Here is a 19552-nt window from a genome sequence, read left to right on the forward strand (position 1 = left end):
TAGGTTAAGTTTTGATGAAGGGAGATCTTGGAGCAAGTACAGTTTCTCGTCCCTCCCACTGTTTGTAGATGGAGTTTTAGGGGAACCTGGAGAGGAAACTCTCATCATGACGTGAGTGAACATGCCATTGTGCTACTGTTGATGTGAACTGCACCAATTCTCTTGTAAGGATTGTTCATAACAGCATTTCTGGTTGGGAACCAAACCAAGTACTGTCTGAAGCCGGGAGTATGCAGTCGTCTGTTGCTAAATCATCAATGTTTATTTGTGATGTGATAGAAGGAATGACAACATGGCTCCTTGCAAGCTACAAAAACACTTTGCTTATCTGCATGAAACCTGACTCTTCAAATTGAATGTGATTTAAAGCAGAATTACTCTTGACAGTTGAATATTTGAAAGAAAAATGGCAGAGTATTTCTATAGCTGTGCTTTTGCTGCTACTTTCTTTTTTTTTCAACTGACACACAGAAAAATGAAGACATTCTTTTTTAAAAAAGAATGACAAAATCTTGCCTGAAGGCTGACTCCTGAAAAATTATGATTAGTTTCAATGTGGTATGCTGAGTTCTACATGGTGCATAAATTTGGATTCACCCTGCCAGAAACTATGACATTTTACCTGAGATCAAAAAACAGGAAGAAAATTCAGTTTTTGTCTGTAAAAAATGGACTGACCTATAATAAACAGAATATGTGGCTTGGAAATTAACCTGAGTTAATAAAGATATATGAAGAATGTTCCTTTCAGGTTTTGATTTTAATTTGTATGGAAAGGATTCACAAAGTTTATAACTGAGATATCAAACTCCTATAGGTATAGCTGTCTCCAGCCCTTACGTCAAGTCTCTCTGTGTAGTCATTTTGGGGATTGACGTAAGTGGGAGGATCTTGATCCACAGAATAAAAGCTAAATTCAATTTCTGGGTAGCTGTGTAACTACCAGACTCCATCTGGTATTACTTTTTTACTATATGCTCTTTCTGCTGTATTCTGTAGAGTGTTTGGACATTTCAGCCACCGTTCAGAGTGGCAACTGGTGAAAGTAGACTACAAGTCCATCTTCGATCGGAGATGTGAAGAAGAGGACTACAGGCCTTGGCAACTCCATAGCCAGGTAAGAAGTAAGGAGTCTGGGATCTTACCTGAAGTAGCTAATGAGCCTACAGTTAAAGATCAGCATGATCCAATGTCTTTTCCTATTAGTTTGGTGTATCAGATTGTCACTTACTGGATGGATCTGTTTTGCTATGTGGATATGTCACCCTCAGATTGTGCTCTGTGAGCCCTGAAAGATAAAAAGCTGCCTTTTGGGTTTCATTCTCCATGCAATCAATCAGCTCAGACTTATCCAGGGTTGAAGAATGCAGCAACAGCAGAAGCACTGCCACTGAAAGAGGCTTTAACTCTTTCGCTCTTACATCTTCCAACCTTACCTCCTTTTTTTCCTCCATCTACATCCTCGGAGATGATGCCTTAAGATCCTTCTAGTTGCTTTCACACTTGTTTCTCCAAATTCCTGCCCCTTTAGCCTTATTTCTTGCTTGTTTCACCCTTGTTCTGTCTCTCTCAGCAGCTCTCACCTTGTTCTCCCTCTCTCTCTCTCTGCTGTGGGCTCTGGGCACTTTAGTCCCAGTTTGCTGGGCCCCCATGCCCTGTTCCTTGCACCCTGGATGCAGCTGCTGCATCACTTCCACAACCATTGCTTAAGTTCCTAGCAAGGTAATGTGCTCCACACAGTGCCTGTGTTGGCCTTGGGACACCTTCCCACCTCTGCCAAGTTTGACACAACAGCCTGTGTTATATCAGGTTACAATAAAATATGGCCCAAATTCTGTGGTTATATAAACACCACAGGCTCCACTGAAGTCTAAAGCGAAGCACTCATTTATATCATCAAAGGTTGTTTTTCTGTGTATATCTTGCTGGTCAAGAAGTTAATAATGAATATGAAATGAAAGTAGCTTGACTCAGACTAGCTGCTCACACAAGGCACAACTACACACTAAAAATAGTGGTTGTGACTTAGATCTTTAAATGCTGAAAATCAGTACAGCTTCCTTGAAATTCAAGGAGGCACAGCATTTCCAACTAGTTGCCATTTGGGCCCTTCTATTTCACAGGCAAGTCAAAGCCATGAAAAGTTTGAGTTTCATGTAGCAATTTTAACAGCATTAAAGGTAACAAGTGAGACTCCACTGTATTTTGTTCTGAACTTCTTTGTGCTTGCATAAGCAAAAATGCCAAGGTTTTTGCAGTGTATCTGATAATGTTGGCTTTGGAGCTTGCAGAAATATTTTTAGGAAAGCTGCTGTGGACTCTTGCCTTTTGATTTCTTTTCCCTTGTTCCCTAGATAGAAGTATTTTTCAGGGTGTGGAAGCTGGGAGTGAAAAGGGAAGTTTTAGCATCCACACAAGTCAAACCTTGCAAAACTTGATCTCATAGTCCATGGAAAGTGTTTAAGTATACACATGTTGCCAGTTTTTACTGAACAAAATTGTTGCCAAGGAGATGAAACCAAAGAAATAGACCTGCTCTGTGTCTCAGATTGTAGAGGGATCAGACTGTGTTTTCAATTGCTGTGAAACCTAATCTGTAATTGAGAAATGGGCCTGGATCAATTGCTCATTGGCTTTGGAAAAAATTCAGAACTGAATCAGATACATAAGTAACCTTAGATCATTTCTTAATCTGTTTTGGAAAAGCTGGTTTAGTTTCAGTTAAAGCTTCAGTAGCCCTAATTAGCTCCAGTGTACTGACATGGCATTTGACTTCCCACCCTCTTCCCCTGAGTCACATTGCATTGTCTTGTAAAAATTGGGATACAGAATAGCCTGGTGGGTGTCAGAGAAAGATATTTTTGGTTTTGTTTCCAGGGAGAAGCTTGCATCATGGGAGCAAAAAGGATCTACAGGAAGCGCAAGTCAGAGAAGAAATGCTTGCAAGGAAAATACGCTGGGGCTATGACCTCGGAGCCATGCGTGTGCACAGAGGCAGACTTTGACTGGTGAGCAATGGGTGCAAGAACCGTGTGCTCTCTACCACACCAATGCAGAGTTTGCTTTAGGGGCTGTAGGCTTGCAGAGGGTGGAAGTTAATAAACACTTAAGTGGCCAAATAGGTTTTCCCCTGATAGTACAGGTATGTCAAAAGAAGGAAAGGTGGAATACATATCTACAATCTGCTAAGGCTCCCACAAAACTGGTGCTGAACAGACCATTTTCGAGGTCACATCTGAGCTCTGGGCATCATTAAGATAAGACGTCTGCTTAGCACATCCAACCTTAGCAGTGACTAGGGGTGGCTGTGAAACTAGTATATGACATGTACAATATGTGTAAAAAATAATTCTTTCATACATACACGCACACATATATGTAAAAGTAGATATGTGCATATGCAAAGTAGGCCTTCAGCTTCTGGAAATGGAGTATCTAGGAAATTCCTGAGTCATCATGTTTAATAGTATCCAACAGACATTGCCTTCATGATTTCTGTTAATCTCCTTCTGAAGCCTTTTCTACTCTGCTGTATGCTATGGGAAATACAGTCCATTAGTGAGTTATGAATGACATGATAAAAAGTTCAGCTTCTAGTTTCATATCAAATTTCCTGCTGACTTACAGCAATTTTCACAAAAAAAGGCAGGGAACCACATTACAGAAATCTTTCTATCATCTGTTTTCTCCAAGTCTAAGACAGTCCTTAGCATCTCAGAAGAGAGAAATGGTGTCTCTTTGGCAGTGCCTCACTCAGCTAGATCTCTGCCGTGTTATTAATTAAACCCAGAATCTGTAACATGTACCATGAAGAGGTTAGTTTCATAAATATTTAAACTCATAAATACATGAGTTCACTCTGAGATCATAGAAATTTACAGTGTTTCCCTTCTCACCTTAGCATAACTGTAGTTATATTGATTTTTCTATATAAAACCACAGAAGGCTTTTCCCTGTGTCAGAAAATGTAAATCCTCATCATAGAACCATAGTATTGTTTAGGGTGGAAAAGACCTTTAAGATCAAGTCCAACTGTTAACGTAGTGATGCCTGGTCTACCACTAAACCATGTCCCTGAGCACCTCATCTACATGTCTTTTAAATACCTCCAAGTATAAAACTTGCAAAAAAAATTCCAGCGCTTCCAGTTTTTCCTGGTCTGTCCTATAAAACATGCAGATACATGTGGAAGATTTTGCACCAAATAATAAAAATTATGAGCATACTTGAGCACTGATTCTCTGAATATGGTTTCCTCACAATTTCCCCATCTTCCAGTGAGTTCTTTGTTATGGAGAAGATACTTTAGTTCTGTAGTTACTTGTTCTGTGTATAGTTCATCATTTAGATGCATGAAGGTCCTTGATTTCAACCATTTACCATATCTCTAGTAATATAAAAAATTCAGCAGCCAACTAGAAAAAAAAAAAAAGATGAATAGAAAGGAAATTCCCTGAAAATTTTGACCCTCTTACAGAGCATGCAATACAAATCTGTGCCAAACTCCTGCCTAGGCTCAAGAAAATAACTGATGGGATCAACTCACAATGTGTTAACAATTAAACCCCTTATGCCCTTAAGGGACACACACTTATGAAAGACTTCTGATGAAAATATTCTTTCCTTTCAGAGCTTCTTTCTCTGTGAATGTATGTTTTTATTTCATTAAAATTGATTGTGTGGTTTGCTACGAAACTTTGCTGCTAGATATAAGACAAAAGGGCCACAATGACATTTGCTGGGGGAAACAGTTTTATTTCTTTTACATTCACTTCAAGGAAAATTGCTCAAAAGATCTGCTAGGTTGTGAGAGAATCTCTAAGAGGAAGCTTGGGTGGTTGGAGATGTACGGCACAAACCGTTCACACACACCATCAAGACCCCTCACATCTGTTGGAAGAGGCATAATTAGGGCTTCTGGAAGTCATGTGTTTAAAAGTAGCCAGAGAAAAATACCCTTTAAAATACTGCAGGTATCTGTGCTGGGCTGACTGACAGAAAGACTTCTTGACCTAGGAAGACCTTCTTCCTTGCAGTGGAATGAGTTTCGGTTTAGAGCAAACCATTTTGATCCCTTCCAGTTCTTTCTCTTGTTCTTCTTACAGATCTGGATTTTTACTTTATCCATTTCAGCTTCCTTCCCCACCTCTTCTGAGGAAAAAAGACTGAAACATTCCTTTAAGCATACAGTTCAGAAATATTTACCAGCAATATTCATCACCTATTTATCTACTTAATGCAGTCAGGAGCACATCTTTGCATAGGTTTGCCAGAGAAGGATAGAAAAGTCACAAGGAACAGAACACAGAGATTTATCAAGGAAGGAGAAAAGAGATGGCAAGAAAAAAGCAATTCTGCTGGCTCTACTGAATTTCTCAGTCCACTTTAACTGTGCTGAGAAAAGCAAAGCTGCTGCTGCTGCACCACAGCTTTCAGTGCCTGCCTAGTTAAACTCTGCACTAGGCTTCACTGCCGATGCATCCTGCAATAGTTGCTCCGAAGAGAAATTTGGAAGAAAATTGGTGAACTAATTCTTGCTGTGGAAGGATGTTCTCTGAGGGATCCTTCCTGCAAAAAAAAAGCACTTTGATCATCCTCACACATGACATTTCAGCAGTGCTTTTGAATTCTCTATTTCTCTTTTTTTTTTTTTTTTTGGTGAGTAGGGCTTCTAATTGAAAGAGATTGGAGGGACATGTATCCCTAGGCAGGGAGAAGCCCCTTAGGTGACTGCATTTGATTTTGCCATTTCGAAATAAGCTGGGCAGCTTTTTGTATTAACATCCGTGATTACAGGACCCAGACTTGTATAAAGAATTAAAGAAGACAAAAATCCCTGCCACAATCAGAGTAGGACTTTCTTTGCTGTTTAAACACTGAATTTGTACAGAGACAATTTTATGATCTGATCTGGTCAGAGCTTGGAGTAAAAAAATGTATCCATTTGGTCAGGTAAAGTGAAAAAAAAAAAAAGAGAAGTGTTACTGTTGTTAAACCTGTGAGTGCTTTTTCATCAGTTCAGGGGAAAAAATGCCAGCTATAAAAGACATAAAGATTTTATAATGTTTTTTCTCCTGGTAATATTGTAGAACTCCAGGTCCACTTCAAATCTATATTTAGCCCATGGTAGTTCTTTCTCAGAGAAAAGAGCACATTTCTTTATTGTTTTACACAGCAACAAAACCGAGTGACATAAGGAATGACTATAGTTTCTCTGGGCTTGGGAACCTGAGTACTTCTGACAGTAGACATCCCTTACCAGGGGCCAGAACCAAAACCAGCCAGGGACCGGGCTAGAGCGGCTGGACTCGGTTCTCCGCGCAGGGGCTGAGGCTGGCAGCCAGAGGGCAATAGTGCTTCAGGAATAGGGGGAGTGGAGCTGTGCAGAAGCCCTCAGCAAATCTGTCCTAGCAACGGCCTAGAAACAAGAATGTCCTTCTTCATTTAATTGATTTGGGTAAATGGATGATACCATTACTTGCGTGTTATTAAAGCATTAATTTACCAGCTTTCCTTGCATTGTGTTCCTTCCTGCCGTTTGAGCGTTATTACAGCGATATCTCTTCAGTAGCAACACCTCCCAGACACAGATGGAAATCTTTGGTAGTGTTTGTCCTTCAACCACTTCTCTCCCAGGTCCTTTAATAGAAACTCTTGAGTTAAGCGTCTCACCGTCAGTTATCCCTCTGAACTCCCTGTCATTAATACTGAGGGCTTCTTCTTTGGGTGTTCCCATATCTCGCACCTTCATGGGAGGTATGAGCCTGTTGAGGCTGATGACTTGGATAGCCAGAGCGGCAGGCACAAAGGAGCCTTAGTGCAATTGAGAATCATGTCTATTTATTCCACTGATGATATCAGCAAGGATCTGGGTAGTTCTTTTTTTCTATTGTCTGGCACTTAAATTACAGACCTGCCTCCTACGTTTAGTTCTTATGCTAAAACATCAGAGTCCTGCATTAGAAGAAATTGTCCTGACACACCGCAGGGAGGCAGAAGGCAGGTATTGGATGTGATTAAACTCTCTTGGATCTTCTGTTACCACTCATCAGTTCTGATGATCATGCAGGTGCTGATTCTGAAATACCCCTATATTTGCACCCTTAACTACCTTTGCTTTACCATTGAGGTACGCTTGGTTAAACTAACAAATAGTAATTTTGAATGAATTTCTAGTTAATTTTGAATGCAGATTTACTATGCAAAGCCTACAGTGCATCTTTGCGTCTTTAGGGGCCTGGATATCTACCAGGCATGAATTTACTGGAAAGATTCTGAGGATTTCAGGTTCTCTATTCACATAAGCTGATATAGCTCAATTCTGAATACCATAATGTAATTATAATTGTATGTCTTCATAGATCTGTAATTCAAACTGCAGCTGAACCCATCCTTCCGTGAGCTAAATCCTGTGTCAGATCCTGTAGAACTAGGAAGCAAGCACAGCTCCCCTTCAACACAAATCTGTACTTGCATCATAATTCAATATTAGATAATGATATTAAGTGAATAAAAAAGCAGTAAGACTTTTCACAACTGTGGCCACAGTTAATTTTTTTCCACAGGGGCTTTTGGAAACTGCAGAACAAAGGTGACTATGATTACAGATACCTCAATTCCACTCTATTTAAAGTCTGAAAAGTCTGCAAGGTAGCATTTTCAATTTCTGGCATAGTTGATCTTAAGGTGAAGCTCTTAGTGTTAAGGAAGCCCTGTGTGTACATGTTATGTCATCTCCTGATTTTTAGAAGGTGGGAGCATGTCAATCACTCATCTGACTCACCCGGTTATTTCTAGATCTTAAAACAGTGGTATTATATTAATTTCTTGTGGATTTACAGTTCTTCTGTGGCAACATGGATTGGTTTCAAACTAGAAACTTCCTTAAGGGATTTATTTTCGTTTGAATGTTACCTGTGCTGCAAATAACCTTAGATAAGGGCATTTACTATGAGCTTTGAGCAGGGATACAAAACTTCTGGAATGAGTTTGTATCTGTCCCTAATTACAGAAAAGGACTTTCAATCCTACTTGACTAAGGCAAATAGGATTCCAGTTTAAACCAGTAGAATGGCAAGGGTAAAACCATCATCAGTGAGAGCCACAAGACAGGCTGCTTCATGCTGATAGAACAGTCCCTCCTGGTAAATGCTCCACTCTTTTTTGATAGGTACATTATCTATTCCATCTGAATTCCTTTCAGGCCAGCACAAAATATCATCAATATATGCAAATTCCAATTCCCAGTTACCAGGCAATGACGCGGCTAGCTGATTGCAGCCTAAAGCTGATGCCCTCCCCGTCTCCAGATTTTGCTATCCTGGCTCGTGCTATGGCAATCCAATTGATGCTAATGCTTGTTGATTGCTACAAAGCCTGTTGTGCCAAATTGTAGGCAGCAATTTGTCGTCAGCGTCAGTGTTCTGCGTGCACCAGCCTGTAGCCAAGGAATTCATTAGATTCCAAGACTGCGGAGGTGAACGAGCGGCTGGCGCATCTGTAGAGAGATATGGAACAGCAATTCATGTCATTTACTGGGGTGATATTTCTGTAGGGCCTTAATGAGCAAGGCGATTTGCAAGCCTGAAAATAACAGTATGAAACTTCTGTGCTTAGAATGATTTTTGCTGTGGAACATCCAATGATTTCATTCTCTTGACTTTGATAAATATGATCCAAGTATAGGCAAACCTAGTTGAGTTAAGCTTGACTTGTCCAGATATACAGGTACTGACAGGAACCAAAATTGTGGTGTGAGTCTAAACAGAGGTATAGTAGGAAATCCCAGACTGATACTACTGCATCAGATGGGACTGTGGGTACTGATCCCCTCTGAGGGAAATTTCAGTGTATTACTTTGTTTTGTTTTCGCCTGATTACAAAATATTGTGTGTATAGAGTGATACAGCTTTTTAATTAGTGACATGTGATGACTTAGGAATAGAGTGCTGGAGAGTGTTGACAAATGAAATTACAAAAAATACAGAAATGAATTACAAAAATACAGGACTCCCACTTGTATGTAAATGTTTATTTTCTCTAAGCAAATCAGAATGGTGTTATTCTTCATTATAAAGTGTATTCAGCAGCTATAGTGTTCTTATTCCAAGAAGGATGATTAGGGAAGCACATGGCCGTGGGAGAATAGGCTGGCTGACACTTCCACAGCAATTAAACAACATTCAGTCACTAGCATCTGAGTAAATAGATTGATGAAAATTCAATCCATAAAATGAGGAAAAGACTATTTAGGTCATCTTTTTCATTGCTGTATCCTAGAGTATGTTCTCAATTACTTGTAGATATCCCAAGCACCACAGCTGCCAAAATGTTCCTTTGGAACAGTCATGCAGTCTAATAGATGTTTAGGAGCTTTCCCAAGTGATTTACAGCTTTAATTTTCTTTTGCTTAATGTCATCTGTTTAATTTCTGCTTTTTTTAGATTACCTGAAAACTTTTTTTTTTCTTGATTCAGAAGGAAAAGTTGCAGGCAGGAGTAAAAAGTGCTGACAAAATTCTCAATGTCTCACTTCTGATATAAAGTATAAGAAATTAAACAAAAATAAATTACAAAATATGGTCTCTTTTTTTTTTGTTTCGTATCTTTGATCAATATCAGACTTCTTAATTTTTCTTAATAATGATTTGTTACATTTTTGCTTTAAGCCATCATGCTTTGGTCCAAAAAGAAAAAGACATTTGAAAGAAGTCTTTGTTGTATTAAGCATTCATGTTGGTGTTAATACTATTCTACATATATCATCGATCACACTGCTGCCTATTAGGAGGGTCTGAAGCCAGCAGCCTGATAGAGGTGAGGTTCTGTGTCCCCTGACTGAAGCAGCAGAAAGGTTGAGTGTTTGTTCCTGCTAAGCACACATGTGTGTATGCTTAGTACATATGTGCATACTTACATATCTGGTGACACAGATTAGCACAAAGAGAGAATACAGCTCTCTCACAAACACCAGTTGCCTCATCCTCTTACCATCTCCGATTGATCATGATTAAATCCCATTTGTGGAAAATATTTGCACTATAAACACATATGCAGTATTGATCCCACCAATACCTGGTCTTAGACACTCAGGTCTGTCCAGTATCTGGCCTCTGGGTGCCTTGTCTCCCCAGTTGCCGGACATCCCCCGTTGCCTCATGCATAGAGATACACACATGTTATCAGGTCTCATGAGCAGGTCCAGACCTGTATGGCTTTACACCAGTAGCCATTCCTTCAGACCTCTTAGTCTCTCCAGTAACCAATTCATTGACCTAATATCCAGCCCAGATGTTATGACCACATCAGCCCCTAGCTCCGAAGTCATTTATCCTACTTGGTGGCTTGCCTGGCATGGTGCTCACCTGCACAGTGTGTGCATGCTCCAGGCAGTCCAGTTGCTGGTAGTGCAGGCACATGGATCCCTGTGACTCATGGTCTGAGCCCGGTCGCTGAGACAACCACATGCACACAGAGAGCAGATAGCTCCTCATCCAGGAAAACAGAAATGGAGATGCCAGTTGCTCTTCCCTAACATGGCGTAATGAGCCCCTGGACCCCTGTGTGCGGTAACCCAGCTCAGTGATCTGCAAAATGATCTGGGGAGAGCCTCTCCCATTGATGATCTGGTAGGTTTCACCTTGGCCACAGCTTGATAGCTGTCCTGTGACAGTCCTGGAAGGAGCTGGGGCAGGGGCTCCACTGGCTCCAATCAGGTTATTGGGGTTCTTCCACCTCCTCTTTTTCCTGTCTCCTTCTTTACATACTCACCGAAGATGAGTCTTTAATCACATAATCTACTGCTGTCCCAGTCCTCTCTTCTTAGGATATCAGGCTACTTAATACCAAGACATTAAAGGTAATAAGCAAAGTGCTTTTCAAAGAAGTACCATTTTAAGATCAAGGATCATGTTGCAGCTGGAATATTGGAATGGAGTTGGTGTACTCTGCATAGCAGTTCTCAGAAATGACATCCCATTAATTTCTCCATTATGGACTATGGAAAAAGCTTAGTAAAAGGAATAAGAATGATTTTTCCAGTGAAACAGTCCTCATTGCTCAATAGCTGGAGAGTAAAACCATGTGTGAGTGGAATACCAATTGAAGAGGTCTTTTGTTTGTTTATTTGTTCCACAATAACATTTTTAATAGAGTCTTTGCTTATCTGGAATCAAAAACAATTTGAACTGTTGTTTAGTGGAACTAAAGCAAATTTAGTCGTAGCTAAACCTAAATTGGGACAAAATATTAAAGTTTCATTCATTGTTTCTAGCACACAATTTTTGGTAACATTTCCTCTTCCAAACAAAAATAGAATTGAAGATCGCAGCCTTCTTTTCCATTACCAAACACACTGCTAATGCCCTTTAGCTCTGAGCTCTCTCAGCTCATGTCAGATAGTTTCCAAATACAATTAGCTTTAATATTTCACTTTTCTGTGATATGATTGAGGCAGCAGTGATTGAGCTTAGCTTAGATCTCTAGCTTTTATCATATCAGAGTCTATACTTGAACCTGAGAATCACAATTAGATTGTGGAGGGAGAACACTTCTAGCTGATAAGCTACCTTGTCTGACTCTGCTTGTTCACACCGGGATGAATGCAAGGTAAATCTAACCCCCCAAAAAAGCAAAAGGAGGATGAGGAGTCTGTTCTATCAAAAAAAAATAATCAAAAATCAAAAAAAAAAGATCGAAGACAGTCCAAACTTGTATCAATAGTAGAAAGCATTAGCTAATACCTGGGGACTTTGGGGTTTGTTTTTTTTTGTTTTTAATGTGATGGTTTCTTTTAATGCTAAAACAGTGACTACGGCTATGAACGTCACAGCAATGGGCAGTGTTTACCAGCGTTTTGGTATAACCCATCTTCCTTGTCGAAAGACTGTAGCCTTGGACAGAGCTATCTCAACAGCACTGGGTAAGTGGCAAACCAGACTTTATTTAGCTAGAGCACCCATATCGACTTTAACCAATGACAACCACAGATTGCAATTACTGTAGATGTCTCAAAGTTGGCTGAAGCCCTTGGAACCTCTTCTTCACTGATTTTGTTAGAATGCACAGTCTGGCACTCCAGATCTCCATCATGTATTTTCCAGATCTTTCCCTGAAAAATGATGCCTTTAAAGAAACTTGGAGGAACACTGCAAGGCAAAGACCAAATCATTAAAGACTGAAAGGACTCCTCTTAAAATCATGAGGGATCAAATGAGGCAGAAATGGTTAAAAAAAAAATAAGAGGAAAGATATGAAACTGATGTATATGTGAACTGAAGTAATAGATGGGCAGCTAGCCCAAATGCTGGATTTTTCTTTAAAGTCAATGGAAAGTGTAGTTTAAGTTAGGATATGCATGTCAAACTTTATTTCTAATGCATATGATTAAAGCAAACAAAGGAATCCAAGCTGTGTCTTGGTGTTTTACACACTGTAAGGCAGAATTTGCTTTTTTCCTCAATTCTCCTATTTTTGTAGCTCTCAAGGGTTGCATCTTTAGAGAGTTGCCTTACAACTGATGAGAAGTAGAGAACATGTGAGAAAAGCTGTTAAACTATGCCTGACAGTATAATAATTGAATATAATTCCATACTACATGTGTATATCACTTATGTGTAACTTTATAGTTATTTAATGTGTAACATACATCGTCATATAACTTTATGTTTTAAGCAATTTATTAGTATGTGTACTATGTGTACACATAGGTGTACTATGCTGGAAAATATTATATGCCACAACAACAGTATGAAGTACCTGTATGTTGGAAATGTGAGGAATGCTTGGCTGAGACAAATGCTAATATATATTTGGGAATCTGTTTTCTTCCAAACTTCTTAGTCTAAAGAAACCTCAGAAATGCCTCCCTGTTCCGAGTTAACCTTGTTACACTGTCAGTATCTTCCACAGATTTCTCCTTTCCTTTTCAGATACCGGAAAGTTGTTTCTAATAACTGCACGGATGGTGTGAGAGAACGATACACAGCGAAACCACAGAAATGTCCTGGCAAAGCCCCCCACGGCCTTCACATAATCACATCTGATGGCAAACTGACAGCTGAGCAAGGACACAATGTCACTTTCCTGGTGCAGCTGGAAGAGGTAGGCTCTATTTTCGTTACATCCCAGGCCCCATGGGTGTGTTTGAGTCTGATTCATGCCAGACAAAGTTTGCAAAGTGGTGAACAAGTGAACCAAGAGAGTGTGGGGAAAAGTCAGTCGGCTCCATGATGTAGCTGGGCTCAGTTTGCTCTAAAATGTAATGGGTGATGTGTGGAGATGATGAGACTGTAAGAGTATTGTGGAGCATACAGTAATAACTGGGAGAAGTTGATAAAAACCAGAAACTAGTTTGGTTTGAGAATTTCACAGCAGAACTAGAGAGTGCAGGTTTGAATCGTGATCCCTACCCTGAGCTCTGCTTTTGTCTTCTTGCTGTATTTGAAACGGAATGTCGGCTTTTACTCGGCACTGACTTTCAACCAAACGTAGCTAAAAGTACATGTGCAGATCTATCCCCATCACACAAGTTGGTACATATGGTTTAAGCATTTATGGATGAAATCTCAAGATCTCAGCAGCAGCATTAAGTCTGAAATTCATTGCAAATATGAAGCTGATTCATTCTGACAAGAGCCGGTGGTTTTGTTACATCTGTAACTTAACTTGGTATTTCATTTCTCTGCTCCCTTCATTTCTGAATCCTTAGGAAAAAAAAATCTTTTCACCTGCTGAAAATTTCTTCTCAGCACTTCTCTATCTGTGTTTAATGGTAGACTCTCAAATTCATAAACAGCCATTTTCTTTTTTTCCCTAATCTAATTTGATTTCTTTAAACTTCTACCCATTTTCCTATGTACCTGACCATTAAATTCTAACACAACTGTGCTTTTACACTGAGGGACAGTGTACATCCCACTACAGCTTAGAGCGTTAATGGAAATTACTTCTGACCCACTCCATAATAAATGTCATCTATAGTGAGGAAAGAGAAATGAGGATGACCTCTGGAGCTGAGTTTTGTAGGGATGTTTTGGGGTTTTTACATCTCTATTACTGATGCTTTCCCTAGCAAACAGGTGTCCTGATTTGTAAAGGCAATTATATATAAAAAAATCATATCTAACCTGAAGCAGTTGTTTGACCTGAAGGTTAATTTTCTCCAAAATGTGGTCACTTTATTTCAGTAGTAACAGTCATACAACATTGCTTCTGTAGTTGCTATCATAACAGTATAAACATATAATTTCTTCTGGTTAAATTAATGATTTCTGTATTTAAAGATGAATAATAAAAAGTCCAAACCAGGATTCAAAATCTTGAGGCTTTTAAAAAAAAACAAATAAAAAAACCCCAAACCCCAAAAAGCGTTCATTGCATCACCTTTATATTTTCAGCAAAGTTTTAAAACAGATTGAGAGGAGATGGGTAATCAGAGAAATCAGTCACGAAACTATCAAAGAGTTATGTTGATATTCAGAGGAAGAGACAGTCACCCATAATGTGAGAAACTCAGTACAAATGTCCTGCTCTTCCTTCTGTGAATGTTTGAGCTCATATATACTGTAAGAATACCCCAACCACTATGTGACACAGGGATCAAGCTGTGAATTGTTCTGTATTTTCTGTCAATTTTAATATTTTTTGATAGACCGGCTTAACTGTTCGCCGGAGTCTGGGAGCAGCACCTTCTCCATCAGGAGGTGGTGTCTTTCTTACACTGTGTATCAAGGAGTATGTAAAGTATGTTTTGACGTGTGAATCAGCTTTTGAGGAGATGTAAAGGGAGCCCTTCTTTCAGTATATCTGATAAGGAAAAGTTTAGGAATTGCTCTGAGGGATGAAACAGTGTTGATCAACCTCCAGCTTTTCTGATTACTCTCCCTGCTAGATGAATGTTCGCCTCCTGCTTCTAGATTTGTCAAGCAACCAGTGGAACTTTTGGGGTCAATTTGACCCAATCTGACAATGACTTTGAGCTGATGTTGCAGCAAAAGAAATATTCCTATATGCAAGCTATAGGAGAATAAACTGTGGTTATAGCAGCATGATTGTGTATACACTAAAGCATTTACTGAATTAACTGTTTCAGTAACAAAAATCACACCACTCACTAAAAAAGTTAAACCATGTAGCAAAAGAAGAACCACCCTTTTATAGAACAGAAGTTGCTTTCACAGAATCATAGAATAATTGAGATTGGAAGGGATCTCTGGAGATTGTTTAGTCCAACACCACTTTTTTTCCCTTGCAGACAAGGCAGAGGTATCACAAAACAAGAACTTACTTTTTTTTTTTTACATTTAGTTCTGCTTTGCACAGGTGGACGGCATAGTACAATCCCAGATGTTCAGCATCCACAAAATCTGTTCTGTTCCGTTTTTGCTGAAAAGAAGACATGAAGCACATTAAAAAAGGCTGGATATGTCTGTGTACGCATGCACATTTTTTTCCTGATGGCATATGAAGGAAGTGTGTTCTATACAACCCTTACCCCCTGGAGTGGTGGTCAGTATTTTTAAGTACTACACTCTGGTGAGAACTCTTCCTTTAGTTTGTGTCACAGTCACTATCTTTCAGGGTGTAAAAAAAACAGTGACCTTTGCTTATGCTGTAGTCCCTTTTCATATTCACATGTCTTGGATCCCTCTGACATTGTTTGAAGCTTTCAGATCTGCAGAACTGTTTCCTACCTGACAGCCTTCCAGCTCTCTTTTTTTCATGCCTATATTCCACTTGGCCTGCAAAAAGATAAAAAGCTGGTGAGTCAAGGTACAAGAATTTGTTTAAGATATATACTTCTATTATCTTTCTAGGGCTTTCTGCTCCATCTAAGGACCCACCTGGGTCTGAAAAGAAGAATGAACTGCAGAGGCAGGCTCGCTGGATGCCCTGAAATGTCACTGCATCTCTGTAGTGAAGGGGATTACTAAGAGAGTAGGGCAAATGGCAGCAGCAAAAAAGTGGTATTTTTGCTCAGGTGTGGAATTCAGGGGCAGGAAACACAGCACGGGGTTCTCGTAAGAGCCTGCTTGGCCTATGGGTGATGCTAAGGGCTGGGGCCATGTCAGTAAAATACATCTGAGTTATAGCAAGGACAAGGCATTCAGAAGTGTGCTACTGTTGAAGAAGTCACAAAAGGAAAATAATCACTGAAGTCTGTGCAAGTGGAGAGAGGGCGGGTACCAAAATGAGCAGTACACAGTTCGTTGCTGATTCCTCAGAGGATTCTCTAGGATTCTCTAGGATTCTGGCCCAAGGAGGGTAACCCTGACTCCCATGAAATTTTTCCATAAAGCATTTAAATATCTGGCAGCATGTAAATATCATTAAAAGCAAAACCAACCAACAGCTCATGGGTGGTCTAACTTTCCTGTCGCCTTGTAGCATTTCTGTATGACTTCTTAAAAACTGTTTGCAAAGTCACCTTGCACTTAATATCTTTGGTCCTGTAATTGGAAGGGTTTTTTCCAGGTTAATTCTCCTATTAATCTGGATACAATCATCATGATATTCTTACTGGGTGACAACAGCCAGAAATCATCAGTATTTCCTTTCATAATTAGCACATGTCCCATTGTACGAAGCGTTACAGAAGTGTTTAATAAGCAGAGAACCGTACTTAAGCTGGTAATTTTGCTCATAGATTTCCATTGAGCTAAGCAGACTAGCAAGAGTGTCTTTTGTCCTGGAAGCACAAAAGAAAACTAGTTATGCTTAAAAGCAAATTTTTCCATTGCCTCAAAATGCTGCCAGTTTAAAGGTTAATCTTTTACCCTGGCCTGCAGACACAGGCCCAAAGCTGGTACCTCTCACACTGCAGTGTTCAACAACAGAATTGCTTCTCCGCCTAAACAACCTGAATCCTTACTTTATTTTTGCACAGCAACAAAAGAAACTCAAAACCAAAAATTGCAAAGCCATTTTTCCTACTGTAGTTCTTCAACCCAATGTCCTTGACATATTTTGCTGCTCTGTTGTAGACAAGAGAGGAATTTTATTAAGTGGGTCTTGTTTCTGCATGCCTTCTTCATCACACAGTCGTGTAGGTCTCTTGCCTGTCACAAACCCAATTGTTATTTGTGTGTTTGAGTTATTTGTATGAACATCAGACACTTGTGCTTTCTGTACTGCTTCAGCAGAGACACTAAAAGCTGCTGCCTCCAGAACAACGCTGTTCAACACAATGGCTTTCAAATGCGTTTCATCTGATTGCTCATACATCTTTGCTGAGGAAATGGACAGTAAAGACATTCAGGGAGAAAGGTTCAGGGCTTTGGCTGTTTCATTACAGATAATTCACAGAGAAACTGCCTCCTCTAATTTATTTTTTATCTTGATAAAATGACAGTCAAAAGTCTATGACATTCCAGGTCTGCCTCAGTTCTCACTTGACAAAGTCACTCCATTGGGAGTAGATTTTGGCTTGCTTTTGAGTATTTGCTCCTGCTATATGATGTTTGGATTAGACTAATGTGTGAGGAAAGCTTATTTGTTCTTACTGTTCAGGCCATGGGCTAGAATTCCGGAAATCTGAACTCATTCCTGAACTGCACTCTGTGCTCCTTCTTTATGACCTTGAATGAGAAACTTCACCTTTCTGCTATTTTTTTATTCCTCCATTTGAAAATAGAGCTTTGCTTTCTCCCGTATGGTCTCCATGCCTTTCATTTATGTGCTAAATGCTCCTAAGGCCAGAGAACTCTCTCCTACCATGTGAATATATAAATGGAGCCTGGAGTTTCCTAAAGACCACTATGTTTTTCTGTAATGACAACATTAATAAATGACTGTACAAGGTACATTGTGTCTCAGGTACATTTAATGAGCTTGGGGACCTTGCTGTGGGGACAGTACCATTAGCATTTCCCACCTCAGCACTGCCATTCGGTGCAATTCAGAATTCAACTCAGCTGAAGTCTCTGGAGATGAGCTTAGCATAAGGTTTGTTTTGATTGTGGATGTACTCAAATTAAGATGCAAAGCTAGCAGTACTTTAAAGCACAGTCTGTATTTTTTCATGGTATCCTACTGTGTTCTCACTTTTGATATCACAGGTTAGTTAGTAATAATTACAGAAATATGAAACCTTCATCCTAACTTTCAATGCACGTGCTGAATCATGGCTGTTTACCTCATTAATGCCACTACATTCCTGTTAATAACACACAGATTAAAGATCAGTACATTCCCTCTCCCACACCACTGTCAATGGAATTATAATTGTATTTTCTATGTTACTGATGATGACAAACTGGTTGGGGGAAATCAGAGCCTTTCATGCATTTTTAAATTGACTGATGAAATTCTATGAAAATGTATGGAAGTTGACCTTGCCTTCGTGATGACACGCGGTACTACAGTCTTCTAATGCACTTCCAGTCAGACAAGTTGAATTATTCTGCATAATCCTGCAAGGCTGTATTTCTTGATTCCTGTGGAGCACAGAAGATCTAGTCCTGTAGAAAAAGCTCAGAGCTGAGTCGAGCTGGCACGACTGGCAGTCAGAATGAATGATTTGATTAGTCCAGTTAACAGTTTTAGTGTATAAAAAGTACATGTGAAAAGTATCAAACTGCTTACTGTGATAAAAGACATGTTTCTATTTAGTTTCTGATTTAAGAAAAAGTTTAAGTTAAGAGCATCTTTCTGAAAGCAGGAGTTTACACAGGAAAGCGGTTTTTTGAGTACTTGGTCAAGTTGGACTTGAATCTGTTTAATATTAACCATAAGCTATAAACAGACTTAGACTAAAGGTTTCCCTTGCATAGATATTCAGTTGCAATGGAAATATTTTGCTGGATGCTTTCTTATGGTGACAGGAAACTGCCAAAGAGGGAAAAGGGTTAATCTAAAGGAAGCACAAAGCATTAATCCATGAAGACAATCCAACGGCAGTGTCTGTCTCTTGCAAAGGATAATTAAATCCATTATTTACATCTGTAAGGAATGCACATAAGTTGATGCATCCTTGAAGACTTAAAAATTAAATCTGAAGCATAGGAACCAAAATTAAAAACCTTGAACTGTATTTCATTGTTTTATAACTTCCATTTAAATACAAGTCTTCCAAGTCAATAAGGAAAATTTGTTATTACAACCTTGTGGGTAAGATTCAGTTGAAGGGTTTGAGAGAGAATCCTGCTAGAAGGGGCTCACATCTCATGTGCACTAATACTGAGAACTGCATGAAAGAAATCAAAATACAAAAATTTTGTTACAAACTTTTTGGGCTGTTTCTTGATATGCCCGGAGGCAGGAAGCTTCACAGAGTTTTTCAGAAGAATACAGGTCTTATGTATGCTCTACACTTTTATTCTTTTGACAACACACAGGAAAAATGTGCATTTGTCTTGGGGGGAAAGGAGGGAAGGGAATCTTTTGTGTATGCTTGGAAACAGCCTGGACATTTAATGACAAAATCTCTTAGAAAACAGTAAATTTCTGATTTACATTTTAGTAACAAATGTTGTATATAGGTAAAGGGCATAATATAAGATCTTGGTAAACTTTTTTTTTGATTCCCAGGGGTTCTTTTCAAACTAAATGGAGTA

The 19552-nt window shown here is 39.3% G+C and overlaps 1 protein-coding gene across 1 annotated transcript in view; it reads left to right on the plus strand.

The window, feature by feature from the left end:
• The window catches only part of LOC104271508 (VPS10 domain-containing receptor SorCS1-like), a gene marked incomplete at both ends in the record, with an annotated part of 191861 nt that overhangs the window by 146331 nt on the left and 25978 nt on the right, over positions 1-19552 (plus strand). The window contains 5 exon segments of the mRNA XM_009866192.1: positions 4-111; positions 1000-1117; positions 2878-3008; positions 11806-11919; positions 12929-13100. Coding sequence (XP_009864494.1) covers positions 4-111; positions 1000-1117; positions 2878-3008; positions 11806-11919; positions 12929-13100 — 643 coding nt within the window.

This window comes from Apaloderma vittatum, unplaced genomic scaffold (genome assembly GCF_000703405.1).
Source record: "Apaloderma vittatum isolate BGI_N311 unplaced genomic scaffold, ASM70340v1 scaffold5083, whole genome shotgun sequence".
Classification (NCBI taxonomy): domain Eukaryota; kingdom Metazoa; phylum Chordata; class Aves; order Trogoniformes; family Trogonidae; genus Apaloderma; species Apaloderma vittatum.